Raw genomic sequence first — 20,066 nt, forward strand, 5'->3', positions numbered from 1 at the left:
TATAGAGAAGGTATGGCATCATGCAGTGAATTCTGAGAACTGTGATCTTCATAAATAGTTGTTTTTTTGTGCTGGTGGGAGGGTAAGCTTGGGAAGGAGATGACAGTTGTACACATAAGGGGTGGACATTTTCCCAACAGAGTCACGGAGTGGGAGAAGGAAGAAGTCCCATTTCTTTCCAACAAAGGGAACTGGGACAGAGGCAAGCATATCAAGCAGCTCTCCATGTGCAGATTCAAGATGTTGTTTTGAAAAGTAACCAAACAAAAAACTCAAAATAACATAAGGATGATAGAAAAAATCAGTACTACAGAACAAGGGTGTGGGGTGGGGGTGGGGGTGGGGGCAGAAAACAACATCCTGAAGATTCTGAGAAAGAATGCAATTCTGAAACTTATGAACTAAAGAAACCAAAAAACATTTTTGAAAATAGTTTAGTGTCCTTAATAAAAACAGTAAGAAGGTAAAGCTTTAGCAAGCCAGGGCAGAAAACTGTAAGGTAAGAACCAGCGAGACTTCAAGGAGATAAGAGATGAGGCAATAGGATAGATAAAGAAAAGATTTCAGGGAAACCAGTAATGCAACAGCGGCATTAATACTCATATAACCAGCAGCACAGACTAGAAACAATGCTAGAGAGGGAGTTAATGGTGTTGGAGATAAATGAGAAGAAAAAGAAGAGAACAACATTATTTTTAAAACATGACAAACATTGGAGATAGAGGTCTAGTGTTAGAATTGTGGATGATCCTGACACCAGAAAATCTGAAATGGAAGCAATAATCCAAGACATGATTTTAAAAAAACCTCTTCTGGTCGGTAGAGGGAGGACTTGAATGTGCAGATTTAAAGTTCTGTGATCCAAGCAAAATGAGTGAAAGACCTCATATATAGAAATATCTAGACTCTGTTCAATTCCAAAGATTTATAAAACCAAAACTAAACAAACAAAACCCACAACGTGACACTCTAGAGTACCATAAATTGGTCTATTTTTCTGCTACTCTGAAACACGAAATGCCAGAAGACAATGGTTCCACATCTATAGATTCCTAAGAAGGGTAGGATCTAAAAATATTACAGCCAGCCCAGTGTACACAGATACATACATATGTGTATGTCACATATATGCAATTGGTGCAGTTCCTATATAGAAAAAAGAACAGATCCAAATCATGTACCTTTCTTGAAAAGTTATTTGAAGATATATCCCAGCTGACTTCAAGATTAGAGAGTTAAGAACTCAAGAATGAGGAAGTCATAAAAGAGATAAGCAGGCGGGGTACGGTGGCTCACGCCTGTAATCCCAGCACTTTGGGAGGCCCACGTGGGTGGATCATGAGGTCAGGAGTTCGAGACCAGCCTGACCAACATGGTGAAACCCCATCTCTACTAAAAATACAAAAAAGTTAGCTGGGCGTGATGGCATGTGCCTGTAATCCCAGCTGCTTAGGAGGCTGAGGCAGGAGAATCTCTTAAACTGGGGAGGCGGAAGTTGGAGTGAGTCAAGATCACGCCACTGCACTCCAGACTGGGCAATAAAATGAGACACTGTCTCAAAAAAAAAAAAAAAGAGAGATGAGCATTTATTATCTTCAAGGATGCCACACTAAGCAAATAATATAGTTTATGAATGAGGATACATAGCTTCACTGTATAGCTATAAGCTAGAAAAAACCTGTATGTTTAACAGAAAGGAAATATTTCTATGAGGAAATACCATACAATCACATAAATAATGATTACAAAGAGTTTTTAATGGCATGGGAAAACACTTTCAGTTTACTCTTAATGCACATAATAGGATATAAAGTTTTATATGTTGTACATAAAAAAGTATGTACTGGAATAAAATATGCCAATTAATAGTTGTGACCTTTAGCCAGTATAATTATGAATAATTTTCTCCCTGTTTCTTGATAACGTTTTTTACCCTTACAAAATAAGAGGTTTTTTTTTTTTTGAAATGGAGTCTTGCTCTTGTTGTCAGGCTGGAGTGCAGTGGCATGATCTTGGCTCACTGCAACCTCTGCCTCCCGGATTCAAGTGGTTCTCCTGCCTCAGCCTCCTGAGTAGCTGCGATTACAGGTACCCACCACCACGCCTGGCTAATTTTTGTACTTTTAGTAGAGATGGGGTTTCGCCACATTGGCCAGGTTGGTCTCAAACTCCTGACCTCAGGTGATCTGCCCACCTCGGCCTCCCAAAGTGCTGGGATTAAGGTGTGAGCCACCGCGCCTGGCCCCAAATAAGAGGTTTTTAAAATCCTTTGTTATCATAATAAATTTTTAAAATTTGGCAAAAATACAAATCACAAAGACTGTGGAAACTTTAAGATTATAATATTAAGTGAGTAAAGCAATATAATATTGAACTTGACACATGACTAAAAGGTTGGAAGGGAATACTTGGGTCAAAGGAATAGCTTGTTTCAAGGTAAAGGGATTAAAAACAATTTTTTTACTTAAAAATTTCTTTAATATTACTATTTTCTGTTTTATAGGGAAAATATGATTTAAAAAGAATATTCCCAAATAAAACAAGTTAGTCATATCTTTGATATGGTAATATTGCAGAAAAACAAATCTTTCTGAGGCCAGCAACCACTTTCTGCCTATGGTCTCCCAAAGACCACTCAGGTTCACTTTCATGTTCCAACCAATTACCATTATTACAACTCAGGCCAAGCACTTTGAGGGCAGGACCTTGTTATATGTTGCACTCTCGTTCCTAGCACTTAGCCCAGTGTTTGGAGAATCGCAAGTGCTCCAGAAATATTTGGTGAATGAACAAATGAATAACAGAAGGAAAGACTATTTGATTTTATAGGTATATCTTTTGGTAAAAAGACTCTTTGCATTCATCTACTTTTTATAGCATCTCCAATGTTGAAACTACAAGCATGCTTTGCTTCAAGAAGTCTCATCACTTATCATAGATTGCGTGATCTGTGGAAATCCAGCCACAGCCAAAACCTGGTGCCATATTTTTATTTCTCTGTTTCCATTTCAAAAGAAAAAGCTGTAGTTAATTCTAATTTTCCTGCGGGCAGAGGGAAGAGGAACTTTTTATGTATGTGAAAGAATGGCACCCCCTCCAGCCATCTGAGGACAGTTCCTCCCAGGAACACCTGTTTGCTCCAATTGAAGCCGGTCCAAATTGAGTCCCTGGGATCAGGAGCGAGCTCTCCAAATGCCCCACCATTCTACAATATTTATTCCCCACCTGTCTGATGGCCATGATGACTTGGGAATGCTCCAGCCAGGGAAAGCTGTTTCTTGGCCCTGACATGGCACAACTAACAACAGCTAATGTTCATCCAGAGTCTAGTCTGGATCCAGTTGCCCCAGAGTATAAAAATGCCCCTTCTCTCTCAGTCTACCAGGCTTAGCAAAAGCTCTTAAGAGGGGGAGGTAAATAATTTTTCATCTTCATACCAGTGTGTTGCAAAACCAAGCGGTACGTTTCATTTTCTGTTTCTTAAATCTGACTTTTGAGTTTTCTATTCATATTTAACACTTAGTATTCTGGTTTTATTAAATAGTTGCCCACTACTAAAAATGAAGATTGGTAAATTAATTTCTCCAACAAGAAAACTGTTGAAATTCAGAAGGTAAAATACCATAAAAACAACCTTAAACACATAATTTAACATGTAATTCAGGGAAGAAAAAGAGGTGCCCACATCAAACTCTAGCTATAATAGTGAAATAATGTTTTGTTTAAAAAATTCTAGCCATGAGAAAACTGTACATTTGAAAAGCTTACATAAAGCCTAATAAAATAAGAGGCCTTTTATCTCTTCCAGATCCATAAGCTCGAAAATACTTTATCTATGCAATTTCAAGGCACATAAAAACCCCAGTGAATAAATAAAATATTCTTTTTTTCTTTATACAGATGCTTTAAAAATTATCCATATAAATAGCTTGGCCTTGAACAAACAGATTAAAAGACCTAAAAAGCTATGGCTTCAGATCATGTATACAGAATAGAAAATGAATGCTTTTCTTTATTGGCTAGGCAAGATTTCTAATAACTAAATTTCTATAAGCCCATTTGATGATAAAGATTTAATTGGGACACATGAAGAAAATTCAGTATTTTTAAGTGATACGCTTATCAAATAAATAATATGCCACAATAAAATAATTTATGTACTTTGCCAACATTCTTTGCATCTATTCATGAATCATAGGTAGAATATGTATAGTCAACATGCAGTATTATTTCAAAGACCTGTCTTTAAAATGAACTTTTTAATAAATATATAATTTTATAAATATGTAAAGTTTTATAAATATGTAATTTTAGTCAGGTGTGTGAAAATTTGCAATATTTTTCTAAAACTGGGGCACAACCAGTGAAAAGATTTTTCATAATTGTTTACAATTAGATCTTATTAGGTGATTTCAAGCCTTACTTAAGAACATTTTAGAGTTCATAATTAAAAAATTTGAATTTGTGTATTTTCACATGTCAAAAATATTCTTCTTTTGATTTTTCCCAATCATTTAAACATGTAAACCATTACTGGCCTGAGGGCCATACAAAAACAGGTGGCAGGCTGGATTTGGTCTGCTGTCTATGATTTGCTCACTCCTGTTCTAAAAGCTAAAGGCTCCTGGCTGGGCACAGTGGTTCATGCTTGCAATCTCAGCACTTTGGGGGGACTGGGGCAGGAGGATTGCTTGAGGCCAGGAGTTTGAGATCAGCCTGGACAACATAAGGAGATCCTGTCTCTAAAAAAAAGTTAAAAATTAGCTGGGTGTGTGAGGTGGACCTGGGAGCTATTCGGGTCGTGGCTACTCGGGAGGCTGAGGTGGAGGTGGAAGGATCACTTGAGCCCAGAAAGTTGAGGCTGGTTGCAGTGAGCTGTTGCTGGGCCACTGTACCCTAGGCTCAGTGACGGTGAGACCCTGTCCCTTAAAAAAAAAAAAAAAAAGAAAGAAAACAGAAACAAAAGAAAAATTCAACAGTTTAAGGTAAGATTGAAGCTTTCATATTATATTAACTTTACAAGCAGATGAGGTTACAAGTTGTTTTGTTAATTTCCTATGTATCCTCAACACAGCTGTGGTCAAACATCTTCCTAACACCCAACACCATCACCACTGTTTCCCTGCAAGGGTTCAAATTCTGCTGCTAGGAGCTATTACCTTGAAGCTGCCATGAGAAGGAAAAAGGCCTAACGCCACATGTGGGTTAAGAATGGGGCAGTGTCTGTCAGGTCTGGTTCTTACCTATCATCTCCTCTGTGAAGTCTTGTCTGCACATCCAGGCCCCAGGAATTTCTTCTTCCTGGTCATCGCCTAGAGCAATGATCTCTCACTTACTATGTAGCACAAGTTACTATGTATTGTTGTTTCTTAAAATGTCTCTCAACAAAAGCTCCCAATTAGATATTAAGCTACCTAGGAGTAGAGTTTTGAATTTGCTTTTTTTGTTGTTGTTGTTGTTGTTTTTTTTTTTTGAGACGGAGTCTCACTCTGTCGCCGGGGCTGGAGTGCAGTGGCCAGATCTCAGCTCACTGCAAGCTCCGCCTCCCGGGTTCACGCCATTCTCCTGCCTCAGCCTCCTGAGTAGCTGCACCTCGCCTGGCTAGTTTTTTTGTATTTTTTAGTAGAGACGGGGTTTCACCGTGTTAGCCAGGATGGTCTCGATCTCCTGACCTTGTGATCCGCCCGTCTCGGCCTCCCAAAGTGCTGGGATTGCAGGCTTGAGCCGCCGCGCCCGGCCGAGTTTTGAATTTGTTGAATCTCCAATGACTAACATTGGATTCTTAAGGGAATCTCCATATGCCCTTTTACCCAGTAGACATTAAACATTTGGTGTTGAAGAAAAGGCTGATGGTGTTACTGCCAGAATGCTGCTAAGAACATGATTTCTGTAGCTAAAACCAGGGTACTGGTCCAAGTTTTGCTCTATCTTTGTGGCATGAACTTGGGCAAGACTCAACTTCTGTAGGTCTCAATTATCTATACCACAGGATAATAATGATAATACGAATTCAGAGTTCTTATGAAGAATAACTTAAATAAAATAATATATGTGACTGTGTCTTATAAATCATAACGCCCCATATAAATTTAACTGCTCTGACTGTCTTTAAGGACGTACTTTTGACAAATGATCTGATATCCCAAGGATGGCATCCCTGTGTTTTCAGTGTCTTGTTGAACTTTGTGGAAAAATTCAAAATAAGTGTTTCTTGTAGGTCAATGCATTTTAAGTAAGCCAGAGTATCAAAGTAATTAAGTGGTATTTAGCTAGGAAATTGGACACAGTTCTTTAACAATATCTCATTTTCTCAACTTTTTTTTTTTTTGGAGTTGGTTGTAGACTCTTTTGAAAATTTTATGGAAATTTAATGGAAAATCCCCAGAAAGATGCATATACACACATACGCACACACATTTTTAGAAAACTTCAGATATTCAAGACTCCATGAAGCCCACTCCAGGATAGGAACCACTGCCCTATGGCTTGAGACAGGGAGTGTGGTTTCAGGAAAGCACCAGGAGACCTGATTCAGACATCTTTAACTGATTTGGGAATTAAATGTTTGACAGGTGTTTCTTTTTTCCTCCCTCATCACAAAATCTTAAGCCATAGGAAGGTAGGTGGACAGTGGAATAGCTTTTTCCTAGGTAAACTATAATTGTACAGGAAACTATAGTGCTGTTTTTTTTTCGTAATTCCAAGCTGCTTCAATTCTCTTTTTAAAAGCGTGGTCAAATTTACCATTCTGGCATTTTCTCCATTGATAGTCATACCTTGGTTTCAAAGTTCTTCACATAACTTTGCAAAAGAAGTCATTGGCCTTTTAAAAAGAACACTGAGGTTAAAAAAATATCGTTACGCCTCCTATCACGTCAGCTTCCACATTGTCAAAAATGTTTGAGATAATTTTAAATAAAAAATGAAAACCTCAACTAATACTAGCAAGGTGGTCAAACATCACAATTTAAGAAATATTTTAACTGCACTTTAGAGTATTGAATATATTTCTTCACAGTGCCTTTTTTTTCCCATAAAAGAAAAGAATTCTTTCTTAATACCTAGATGACAAATTCTCAAGATATACACAGTTGTTTCTTATTATGGCTTCCCTGGAAAACATTTCTGGGAAAGCACAATCCCCAGCCACTTACTTTGTTTACAACAGACAAAACTGCTTGTGTGGTATAAATAGGAGTCTGTCCTTAAATGCTGCTGAAAAATAAAATGCAACCATGAAAAGGAGCCATTTCCTGCCCTAAAGGTGGCTTAAAAAAAATTCTTAGCTACTTTAGGAACAGCACCAAAGCGTAAATAATAATTATCAATTGCCGCATAATAAAAAACTAATTTTATATTATAGAAAAAAAACAAAAATGAAAACAAGCCACATATTCCAGAGATGCCCTCAGAATTGTCAGCATTACAGGGTTTTCTTGCCCTGCAAGATGATGAAACCCCCTTTTGTCCTCCTGCGTTTGTGATGTATATCTATAACTCGTCCTTGTTTGTGCAGATAAGCCTTGCCTTGTCTCCCTAACTGCACTTTCAAAAGCAGATTCACAGTTGTTTGACTTTTGATCTGGGTAGCAGCTAGCTCGACCACCTGCACTGTGCATGAGCTGTTACTGAGCTTGCTTTGTCCCGTCTTATAACACAGCCAGCCTTTTAAAATTGATGTGTGAATACGCTAATTTACAATGTGAGCGTTGAAACCAAAAAATATGGTGGTGGTAGCGGTGGTGGCAGCCGAAGAAGGGGGAGATTTGTGGAGGGAGAAGCCCTAACTCTCGATTTATAAAGTTCAGATATTGTTCGCTGCCTCTGGCATTTAATGAAACAGATGGCCAAAGCCCTCCCTTAATTCACAATGGAGCAGACAGTGGTGTAATGGTGTGGGGGCCTGGAATTATAAAATGTTGTTTGGTGATGGTATACGTTAATAAATAGCCATTTACAAGGGGAGCTAAGGGCTCCATTACTTGCTTATAAGGAAGGCCTAGGGCTCCTTGCTTCAAGTTAACAGCTCAAGGCTGCGTTCAAAGAAGGCATTGACGGAAAAGGTAAAGTGCACCCTTCATATTCTATGTGGCATTCAAGAATGGCATGCATCCAGGGGAAAAAAGGAAAATCACAAAAGGAAAGTAATTCAAAAATTAGGTCAAATTGTGGCTCACAATCAAGAAAAAAGATAAGATGTGTTTCCATTGTAATTAAATAATGGAGAAAATATTCTCTTATTGGGAAGTTACATATTTTATCTTTGAATGGACATGTTTACATGTAGCCAAAGTGCAACAGATAAAAACCCGCAGAGTTTCCACTAAATTATACCCATATGAACTCAGATAACAACTCTGAAACTATTTTTTGCCATTCTTCCAAAGACTATTCATTGATGAGGCCTGCATCAGGGTAACGTGGCCGTGAGCCAAATGTGAGGAGGCTCCTGACCAGCAGTATCTCACAATAGAGAGGTGAGGGTTGACCTCTGGATCCTGAAGACAACTGGTCCTATAGCAATTCCTCATTCTTTTGGGGACAGAAATGTGCTGCGTGTACTATCACCACTCTCCAGTAACCACATTATCAACCGGTTATCAAGGGCCCATCTATGTGGCAAGAGGGTTATGCTGGGCCTTGACTAAGGCTGCTTTAAGGCTGCTTTCGCTTTTATGAAACACTGTGGATCCTCCAGCTGACTGTGCGTCCTGCTCTGCTTTCAGGTGGGAAATTCTAAACCTGTTTGGAACCTGCACGCAGTTATCACCATGGTTCCCTGACTTTGTTTCATTTCTCTTTCATCCATGTTTCTTCCCTTCTTTTTTTTTTTGAGACGGAGTCTCGCACTGCTACCCAGGCTGGAGTGCTGTGGCCGGATCTCAGCTCACTGCAAGCTCCGCCTCCCGGGTTCACGCCATTCTCTTGTCTCAGCCTCCCGGGTAGCTGGGACTACAGGCGCCCGCCACCTCGCCCGGCTAATTTTTTTGTACTTTTTAGTAGAGACGGGGTTTCACCATGTTAGCCAGGATGGTCTCGATCTCCTGACCTCATGATCCGCCCGTCTCGGCCTCCCAAAGTGCTGGGATTACAGGCTTGAGCCACCGCACCCGCCATTTCTTCCCTTCTTAATTTCTGCTACTTGCACAATACTGTGGGGGAGCCGTAAAGCATCCTTTTGGGGATAAGGTGGAGGACACAAAAAAATCTAGAAGAAAATTAAGACACAGTTGATAATAATTATAATACATGCCATGCAAAGTAGATGATGTTCATGTCTTGTGAGAAGTACAAGCTGCTGTGAAAGATCAGAACAAAGATGCATCATTTCTGTCTCGGAGAGTGAAGAAGGCTTGAGGGAGAGTGAGGTAATTCACCTGAGACCCAGAGTATAGACAAAAGCTCATTTGGAATATTCGAAAGGTAACATCTGTTGTTTTTGCCCACCCAGTATCCATTACTCTTTCAGAAAAAAGCTCTCAGATTCTTCTGAGGGGACTATGCCTCATCCATTCGCAGTCTGTTTGTCCGTCCCCTGCACAGGGTCTCATGCCTACAACATCAGATCATAGATTAATGGAGTTTTTATCTGACCAGAACCAATCCGAATCAGTAAGATTTCATGCTATTACTTTCACTGGAGGCATTCGAATGAAAAAATCGCTATATTCAATGGCTGTACTGAGGCGCTGGCAAGAGCTGTCTCCACCAGGGGAATCCTTGACGAAGGCCAGAACCCATCCATAAGTGATCTGAGACACAAGATGGAAAGAGCAAAAGCCAGTCCTGACGATATTGTTGGAACTTTTAGATTCAAACGCTGTTTCAAGTCGCTTCTACCCTTGGACTACTTAGTTACATGAGTTCAGATATATATATATGTGTGTGTGTGTGTGTGTGTGTGTGTGTGTGTGTGTATTTTATGGCCAGTTTGATCTGGATTTCTGCCATATGCAACTGGAAGATTTTGCCTTATATAGGTGGCAAAAGAAGAACATTCTAGGTAGAAGTAACAGACAAAGCAAATGTCTAGAATTAGTGAAGAGTGAAGCTAGCTTGGAGGTTGTAAGTAGTTACTCCTAGTAGGGACATACCGCCTACCCAAAGGGAGCAGCAGCAAACAAGGCTAGAAGGTTCACTGGAAAACCTTAGCGATGAGACTAAGGAAGACATTCTGTGTTGAACATCACTACGGGAGATCCCTAAGTACAGAAGAAACAGCACTCGTCTGGCACCCTCCAAGTAAATTGGTCGGTAATATTCAGAAGGGCAAAAGAAGGGAAGAAGAAGTACAGAGACCAACTAGGAGCCCCCAGACAGCCTAAATGAGATGGGAAACATGTGAGACTGGAGGACTGCTTTGCTCCAGGTAGTACTCAGAATGCACTAGAGTAGTTCAAGAAATGCTGCTGAGTGACGGTCCCAGAAGGAAGGGGGAACAGTGGCGCCATGATAGAAACAGGGACATAAGGAAAGGATGATGGGATTTATTATTATTGACTTGTAATTTTAAAAAAATTCCTACGAAACTCTAGTAATGGAAAAAGAAAACTTAAAAACATCAATTAAAAATTCATCAACCTAGAAGAACTATTAATTAACATTTTGATTTTAGTCTTTGCTCTCAGGCCCTATTTCTTTTAAAACCAATGCTGATAGTGATGATAACCAATACCTCAATGTTTCCTGGTACTTTATCATGTGCCAGGCACTGTTGTGTGCACTTTACATGTATCTACGCATTTATAAAAATTTCCATAGTAAAGACTATTGTTATCTCTATTTTGCAAATGAGGAAACTGAGGTACGGAGAGGTGAGATTCTTGCCAAAGATTACTAGCTAAAAAGCGGCAGAACCAGTGCAGCTCCAGAGCCTACTACCCCTTATCTACTGGGACATATGCCTCTGGACGCATACATAGAAATTTCACATAAATAATTAAAGAAGACTGGGACTGTTTGCTCCAGCAAGGACAAGACTCCAGATGATAAAGTTAGATATAGAAATAAAATTTTCTAACAATGACACTTGTCAAATTCCAGAGGTAAGGGAGATGATAGACTCTTCTGCTGCACGGTGCTGTTATTTCTCGCTTCTGGTTAATGCCACACTTTCTACGCTTAGCAATACAACAATTCGAAAGGACTCCTTAAGAACACACTCACTTGGGACTCCTATGGCACACAGTAGATGCAGTTGAGCGCCTTCAGCCCACCCTCAATGATGGGATTCAGTAGGGTTTGTTCCTTGCTTTCAGGAACAACTGTCTGCACACCCAGAAGGGTTGTCTGACCATCTGTGAGGAAACTGAGTCTCCACAGAAGGATAAACAGTTGGTGCAGTAGGAAAACAAGGCCCTGGAGGCAGATGACTTATGTAGACCCTGATGATATTTACCAGTGGTTCCCTTATTTCTTAAAACGGGAGTAATAGTATCCATCTTATGGAGTTATCATGAAAGTGAAAGAAGGTAACGTATAACAAATATCTAGGACTGTGGCTGCTACCTACCCATCAGAGAGTGCATAAATAGCAGTGTTTTTGGTTATTAAAGGGTATAGTATAGCATGGATTTTGAATTTCCTGGTCAGTGAAATGAGAGGGGGGCATGGGACAGTGAGAGGACTGACATACAATTGCCAATGTTTAATATTTCCAAGTATTTATTTTTCTATTTACTATAACAATGAACCTAGTTTAAGGAAATTATTTACTGCCACCAATTATTTCACAGAAGAAATGGAACTATAATAGCATCTGACAATAAAAGTTGGCATAACAAAAATTCAACTGTTTGTTCTTACTCTTCTTACCACTAGTGAAAACTGGTTCTGATTCATAAACTGGCCTTTGGGAACCTTGTGTAGTGTGTCAAAAGAGCAAACTAAGTTCACATCCTAATTCTGTTCCTTTCTACAATATGTGAATCTGGATAGTTTACTTAACTTCACTAAGCACAGTTTGCCTCACCTGTAAAATGGGGATAGTGATGCCTCCTTTGCAGAACTGTTAAGGATAAAATCAGATAAGATGTATAATACATGATTTAGGGTCACATATGCTCTTAAGACTCAATGAATGCAGCTGGTAGAGTTATCATTGACAAGGTGTTGCATTCAAGTGTCTGACATTAGAACAAAATTCTATGTTTAAAGGCACAGCATGTTATTAAAGAGAAACATATAAGCAAATCCAAAGCTATTGTTTGGTTTGGTAAAAATGTTACCCATGCTGGCCTTGAAGAGGTCATAGGACAAAGGCAATGAGTCAAGTGTACAGAAATAAACTTATGCACACAAAAAGGACCAAGATTTAAAAAATCTCTTTGTAGCATTATTCTAGCTCAGATCTTAAATCTGTTAAGTCCAAAGAATCTATTGGAAATTTAATCACTTTATTCTGAAAGAATAAGCGCTTGATTAAAAGCTGAAGAATAGTTTAGACACTGAGATTTTGCTACACTAATTTCAGGTCAGGGCCCAAGTTTATCACCAGTAAGTAAAATGTGCTGAGAAAGAGGAATGAGAGAAACAGAGAAAAGAAAAAGAGATAGAGATAGAGATGTAAAAATACAAATGCAAGGTACTATGAGAGAAGGTACTTTCTTCAGTGCCTAAAAATTGACAGCACATTTTCAAGGACATTTTTCTCACAAGTCTTGAAAACTCTCTACTGTTGAATTTTCAGACATTGTAATAAGAACAATTAGAATATAACAGAATGCTTCCTGGGCAAAATGAAGGAGAAAGAAGAATGAGTTTTTAAAAGAAGCTTAAACATCTAGCCATGGCATATGTAAGAATAAACCTGTTCTTATTTTTAAAATTTTATTTCTATAGCTTACAGATCTTGCATTGGCATTCCTGGTCTATTTACTCTCAGGAATCATTCTCACAGTGCATTTAAGCTTTCCAGATGTTTTACTGTCACTCTACCAAAGACTATGTTTAAAATGTAAAATGTGATAGCAATGATAGGTGGCAATGATTCCCCAGGCTAACTCAAAAGTAACTCTAACAAAAATATGCGTATTAAATAATATTATGTGAATGGTGCTAGCTAGGTCAACTGCATTTAATACTGCCTGTTTTGTTTATATTACAGATTAGTTACAAAAGACCTCTGAGCAGCTCCATGCATAAGGAAGTGAGCCATACTCATACTGGAAGGATAAACAAAATTCACTTTCTGAAGGAAACAATCTGTGTGTGTGTGTGTGTGTAAATAGTTGGGGGCAAATATAGGTAGTGTGGGGGAGAGAGGAAATTATTTGATTTGAGATTGTCAAACAGAATAGGTGTTAAACAATCATCTATACCATTTCTTCTTTTCTTTCTCTTTTCTTTTCTTTTTTTTTTCATATGGAGTCTCACTCTGTCACCTAGGCTGGAGTGCAGTGGTGTGACCTCGGCTAGCTGCAATCTTTAGTCTCCCAGGCTGAAGTGATTCTCATGCCTCAGCCTCCCAAGTAGCTGGGATTATTAGCTACTGCACCCGGCTAATTTTTTTCTATTTTTTAGTAGAGGTGAGGTTTCACCATGTTGGCCAGGCTGGTTTTGAACTCCTGGCATCAAGTGATCTGCCTGCCTCGGTCTCCCAAAGTGCTGGGATTACGGGCGTGAGCCACCACACCTGGCTGATGCCTTTTTTTTTTTTTTATAAGCACTTTGCCAGCATATACAATGCCGCAGAGGAGCCAAGGTAAAGTAGTAACATATCCTGTACAATTTTTTTTTTTTTTTGAGACGGAGTCTGGCTCTGTCGCCCAGGGTGGAGTGCAGTGGCCGGATCTCAGCTCACTGCAAGCTCCGTCTCCCGGGTTCACGCCATTCTCCTGCCTCAGCCTCCTGAGTAGCTGGTACTACAGGTGCCCGCCACCTCGCCCGGCTAGTTTTTTGTATTTTTTTTAGTAGAGACGGGGTTTCACCGTGTTAGCCAGGATGGTCTCGATCTCCTGACCTTGTGATCCACCCGTCTCGGCCTCCCAAAGTGCTGGGATTACAGGCTTGAGCCACTGCACCCGGCCTATCCTGTAAATTTTTGTCAGTGGAGCTCTTAAGCTATAACTTTGTTACATTCCTGAGGCATTGTTCATGTACTTTTAGAAACATACAATTAGTGATCAATCATTAACTCTTCAGAGGTAAAAGGAAATAGAATCATGATTTCTTTTTATTCTGACTCTGAATTTTGAAAATCTTAATTTTCATTTGTACTGATTGCCAACAGTTTGAACGAATAAGACTTTCTGCTCAAAGGTATAGAAAAAATACACATACAAATACACATATCAATACATACATATGACGAGAAACATTTCAGCCTCCTAGTGATACTGTGACACTTTAAGACAGCCAATTATAAAAATCAAATTTTGTGAAAGTCAATGAAAAAAATCCATTTATTGGACCCAGTTACAACATAAATGGTCATTTGTTTCATGACCATTTTCATTATTATCTGAATTCCACTTTATGTAAACTCTGTCTACAGAGTTAGGAAATGAACAGTTTGTCCTTTGATAACTCTCCATCTTATGTCAGAATAGAAGAAAAATTACTTTCTAGGAAATCAGTCATAGCTGTGTTCTGATGTGGACTTTTACTATTATAATTTTGAATTGACCAATTTTCTCCTTTGTTTTCTTTCTTTTGGTAATATGGCATGCTTACACGAAGAGCAATTTCTTTTTGGTTGAATCAGTTGCTATCTCACTAAATTACATATTATATGTCATTTTTTTTGCATACCTTAGTTCTTTTCAAAATTTGTTTGTAATGATTCCATATATCATTTTCTATTTCTCTATTTTTTTTCCAAACATGTTGGCTTTATAGCCATTTAACTCGTATTTTTTTTTATTAGTTATTTGTTTTCCTCGTGTCCCTTTTAATGACCAGCAAGGACTAACTGCAGTTGTGGGATCTTCAATAGCTGCCTTGAGAATCTGTTAATTTTGTGAATTTCCATAGTACATTTTTATGCATATGTCTTCTACTACACTAAAGTACTCTGAAAGTGAGGATAAAATTGGGTTCATTTCCGGATCCCCAGCCCTGGCGTACAGACATTAAATATTTACTAAGGAAATGAATAAGCAGAAGAAAGAAAAGAAGAAAGGAAAGAAGGAAGGAAATAGGTGTTTATCTTATTTGAAATTAAAAAAAAGATTAAAAAGCATGAGTGGTAGATGATTATTTAGTGGCTGCTGGATTTTATAAACTTAATTTTGTTGTTTACTCATTTTGATCTCCCCAACTCCTTTTGGTCAGTTTTACAGATAATCAAGTGGACATATGCACAGATCTTGGTACCAATGGAACAGTGTTTTCCCCCGTCTTCACAACAGACCATACGTAAAATGGCTCAAATGAGGAGCCATGCCAAGCCATTTTTGTTCACTTTACAAATTTGAGAACAATCAAGGTTTAAAAGAATTAAAAAATAACCTGCAATCTTTCTTTTAAACAAAGTAATTCCTTGGTTTGGTATACTACAGAATATTTAACTATTTTCAGTCACACAGAATTTATCCTATGAAAATAATTAAGCTTATGTTTTATGCAGGTAAATGCTCGCACTGCACAAAGAGGACATTCATTTCTTTTACACATTTGTGAAGGTGGCAGATGAGCACATGATTCAATATCATAGCATTTCCTAAATCAGAAGCGCTTGCTGACACATGACATAGCTATGCAGTTTTGGTAAGAAGAATAGTAAGAGAATGTGGCTTTTCTTTCTGAAATACAAGCTCATCGGGGCTGAAGCAAAAGCCATATGAATGGGAGGGATGTAACAGGAAAAGCAAAATCAGAGCATTCAATAAGAGGCTTTGGTACATAAATCCTGCCTCTATTTCTCTGCAGAGAGCTTTTCTATGATATAACCAAAATAATGAAGCAGAGAGGTTGGTAAAATGTTTGTGCCTTTTCCCAAGTCCAAAATACATTGTATATCATATGGGGCAGTAATTACAAACTAAAACAAAACCACCACTGCATTTGGTCCCCAGAGACCATTGCCAGGTTAAGGCATTGGTTGAAAATATCTGCATATCCTGGCTGATACCAAGATCCCAGCTGTGCCTAGTGAAAAACGTTGTCATACGATGTTTTTCATACGAACAGGTGGAACCGGTAGACTTAAGCATACCCTTGGTTCAGATGTAGCAAGTTGATGTCCATCTGGGAATTTTTATTTCTGTTCATACTCTAGATACATCCCAAAAGAAGATGAGTCAGTGATTGACTGAGTTTGCCTACAAAGAGAACCCCATGTAGATTTCACCAGAGTAATTTTCTTCCGTAGGCTTCTGAAACAACCACGTTATGATGATTTCCCTACAGAAAGCCCAGTCAAAGGTTGCTGAAGTTGTTTGTGCTTTACCCTCTCCAAATGACTTGCAAATTTATTCAAACACAATACGAGGAGATGCTTTATTTGTTGAAATAACTGTCTGCAGTGTCCTGCACTGAAGGGTGAGGTACATCAAGCAGAAACACGGACAGAAATACATTGGTTTCGAAACCCATAAATCCTTATTTGAATCTGCCAACCTGAAAGCCACGTGGAGCCCACATAAACTATTTTTCCTAAATGCTACATCTGATTAAGCCATACCATTAAATGACAGCTGAACTTTAACATTAATATGATATTATTTAAATAACCACATCATTTTTTTTACACTAAAAATGATGAATGATTTCTAGACAGCTCAATTGACATAAAGCAGGAGGACTCTTTAATGAGATTTGACAAAATGGAGACATATGCAGAATATTCGTTACAGCTCACGATGCAGGAGCCCCTCCCAGGGAAGCAACAGAGGTTCTTCCCTCCCCTTCCTTTCTTTTTTATTGTCTGTAGGCACTGAAGCATTCCTTTCAATCACCACTACCCTTCTCTCTGAATTCTGAGTTTTTCTTAGGCCATTTGCCTAGTACTCTTAATCAGAGAATTTGATGGCTTATGATTCTGAGTTAGGAGTTGGGGTCCAAGAAAACGAGGAGGAATGTCACATTATGCCAGCCTTGGCTGGAAATGTCCCAGGAACTTTAGGCTTGCTACTGGTCAGGCTGCTTAGAAAAATCTTATCAGTCTTGAAGACCAAACCACTAGACATTTGATTGGTTCTTATGTAATAAATCTGTAACATGGCAAACATACTTTTAGCAAACTATTGTATATGGATACGTGATCAGAGAAGACTTTAGTTATTTTTAGATGGTTGTCTTTATAGTATCAACTATAAAGATTTCCTTCTTAAAAATTCTAATTAAGCCACTCCAGAGGCCATTCTCAATGTTTCTCATTCACTTTTCTATCCACAGTTCCAAACTGACAGGCATGCTAGATGATATTCTTACGTGGTAGATTCTGAATGTGAAATAATTTTGCGTTGAATGTACTTATAAGAACATTACCTATATTCATTCATTTATTTCCTCATACTATTTAGCATATTTTTCATCAATCAAGGTTGAGTTACACATATAAAACATGAACATTTGTTTGTTAACACATATTATTCAGATAATCTTGATGTTTTATAAATCATCTTTCAGTGTATACATAAAACAGAAATGTTTCCCCAAACAGTGTCACTTAAAGAAATGAAAACAAGGCAACAGAGAGCAAAGCTAACAGCAACTGTGCTCCTGAAAATGGTAGGTCTGCATTCCCTCCATAAGAAGGAGGCCATCAAAACAGAAAATAAAATCAGCCTGCTCCTGCCATGGGGCCTTCCTCAGGCTATGAAAAAACACTTCATGTCTAACCCTAATTTTTTTCATAGCTTCAGGTTACTCCCCTAGCTCAAGCCTTCTCTCTAATCTGTGTTAGTATGTGTCCCTGTCCAAACAAGAGTTAATATCAGTGCTTTAGTATTTCAAACGGGTCCTGACACAGGGCACTAAGAGCAGAAGCTCAAAAACATGTAATATGCCCTGTTGCAATTGAATGCAAACATAATATTTTTAAAAAGAGACAGAGAGAAAGATAGGTCCCTACCTTGCTCTTACCTTCGCAACATCCCCGTCAGAATCCTGGAGCTTTTTCCCAAATTAGCGTCTGTTTCCCGAAGCTACAAGAAGAACAGCAATGTTAAAACAAAACAAAAGTTCATGCAATTAGATTATTTCTAAAGTGCATGGCAAGTGACAATTTATTTCATGATAGAAAATCCAAACAATAAAAATGTTCAAATATACAAAAATAAATACATTTCTGACAGCTACACAAACATGGAAAATTCTTATATTTGGAGAATGACACATGAGAGGTAATCTTGGGAGCTTTAAGCTGGATACTAGAACCGGATATAAAAGCAAAGCACAGGCTGAAAAAATTTCATAAATATTTGGTAATTCATCTGCAACTTATGAATGTGCAAAGTCCTAAAAACATAAAAATAAAATGAATTGAGAAAAGATGACCACCAATAATTCTATAGTTTTCACTCTAAAAGATGAACATGCTCCAAAATCTCCCTCAGTGACCTTCTCTATAAGTAGTAAATAAAATACCCACCTGGGAGCATTCTGGGATGGGGACATAGAGTCAGCTGCTATTTGCTCCATGTCACTCTCTTTCTTTTCCTTTCCACAGACCTTACACCCTCTTTCACCTTAGATACATATATCTACCTAATTGCTATTGTTTATGTCCCAATGCCTTTCATTTATGTCTTCATTTACTGCATATGTGAAAAAACTGTATCACTTGTACTTACTCTTTCACGTGCTCGCTGTATCTTTTCTCTGTCATGACTAAGGTTTTCCAACATCTCCTGACCAATTTGCTCTATGGAAAAGAAAATCTGAGTAAGGAAAAATGACTTGGAGTGCACATGAGAATAACTCTCAGAAGTACCCAAATGACATAAAATGTTAAAGTAGCATGCATGCGTTATACATTAGACACGTATTTCAATTCATGTATTTGAAAAATATAAACAGTATTTGATAAATGTGTCTATTTATCTTAGGTATAATTAGATATTTGACCTATAGAACATAACCAACATGAGAATAATGACTTAGAGATGATGTCTTGCCCAGGCCACTCCAGCAAATATCAGCAAAGGTGGAGGAGATCTGATGTCCATTAGTCTATTTTGTCATCATGGAATTTAGCTGTTGGTTTTTACAGGTTATAAGTAATGTTAATGATTCTGCTCTTCCTTTCCCCTTTCATTTTGCACATGTATGTCAGATTCCATTTAGAACAATTTTAATTTTAGTGTATTCGCCCTGCACAAGTAATCCTCATATGCTCACCTACATATGCTTATTGGTAGTGAACTGTCTCTAGGCTTCTGCTCTCTTCAAGGCAAGGGCTCATTTAATGTGTTATCAGCGGCTGTAGGTACTTGAGTCAACTCAAGGTGAGGTGCATTCCTTCTCAAGTAGTTGAAGACAGCTCATGCTGGAGACAGTGTTTTCACCCCAGAACTTTGAAACCCTTATACTGTTATAGGCAATTTAGAACATTCATTAAAAAGCCATACTGCTGAGTTCCAATGAGGTTTTCCCGTGCCATGATCATCTTATTTGGTTGACACTAGGCAGTCTCTTCTCCAATCTGCAGACCCTTTTAGAAGACAGTAGGTATGGCTTGACCTCACAAATAACCAGCTGCTTGAATAAATAATTTTCAGACTCATTCCCCATTACCTGGGAGGTGCCTTATTCCATACTAGAAGGATGCCTCTCTTATAATCTTGGCAACCTATCTGACTACCTTGTTCTACATCTCTCTCTCCTTTTCCCTCTTGCATTGTCTCTTTACTCATACCTATAACAACAATCATCTCTGGCTTACAGACATATAGAAGCATTCAAACAAGCACCTATTATAATAATAACAAATAATTTAATGAAGTCAGTAAGAAGTCACCATGGTAGTTATTTGGCTCATACATGTACACTGCTAGGCTTTTTTTAAAGGACACCCTAAAAATGTAGAGCAGTAGTTAGGCCACACTGAGAGCTTTGGCTGTGAGCTCACACTGCCTGAGCCAAAGTCCCAGTGCTGGCCCTTATTAGCTGTGTGGCTAACA

The 20,066-nt window shown here is 38.4% G+C and overlaps 1 protein-coding gene across 11 annotated transcripts in view; it reads right to left on the bottom strand.

Annotated features, from left to right (window-relative positions):
- The window catches only part of VTI1A (vesicle transport through interaction with t-SNAREs 1A), a 382,574-nt gene that overhangs the window by 141,932 nt on the left and 220,576 nt on the right, over positions 1-20,066 (bottom strand). For 7 of the 11 annotated variants that reach the window (XR_004430534.1, XR_004430540.1, XR_004430539.1 and 4 more), the window contains exons 6-7: positions 18,738-18,808; positions 18,028-18,089 (exon numbers count right to left, since the gene is read on the bottom strand). Coding sequence is in view for 6 of the 11 variants with exons in the window: in XM_033182758.1 (XP_033038649.1) it covers positions 18,028-18,089; positions 18,738-18,808 (133 nt within the window). In the remaining 5 variants the exon portion in view is untranslated. Of the gene's footprint in view, positions 1-9,107; positions 9,554-13,910; positions 17,154-18,016; positions 18,090-18,737; positions 18,809-20,066 lie in introns of those variants that run through there. The other 4 variants (XM_033182828.1, XM_033182810.1, XM_033182773.1 and 1 more) reach the window with 3 other exon arrangements.

The sequence above is a fragment of the Trachypithecus francoisi genome, unplaced genomic scaffold (assembly GCF_009764315.1).
Source record: "Trachypithecus francoisi isolate TF-2019V2 unplaced genomic scaffold, Tfra_2.0 Contig01579, whole genome shotgun sequence".
Classification (NCBI taxonomy): Eukaryota; Metazoa; Chordata; class Mammalia; order Primates; family Cercopithecidae; genus Trachypithecus; species Trachypithecus francoisi.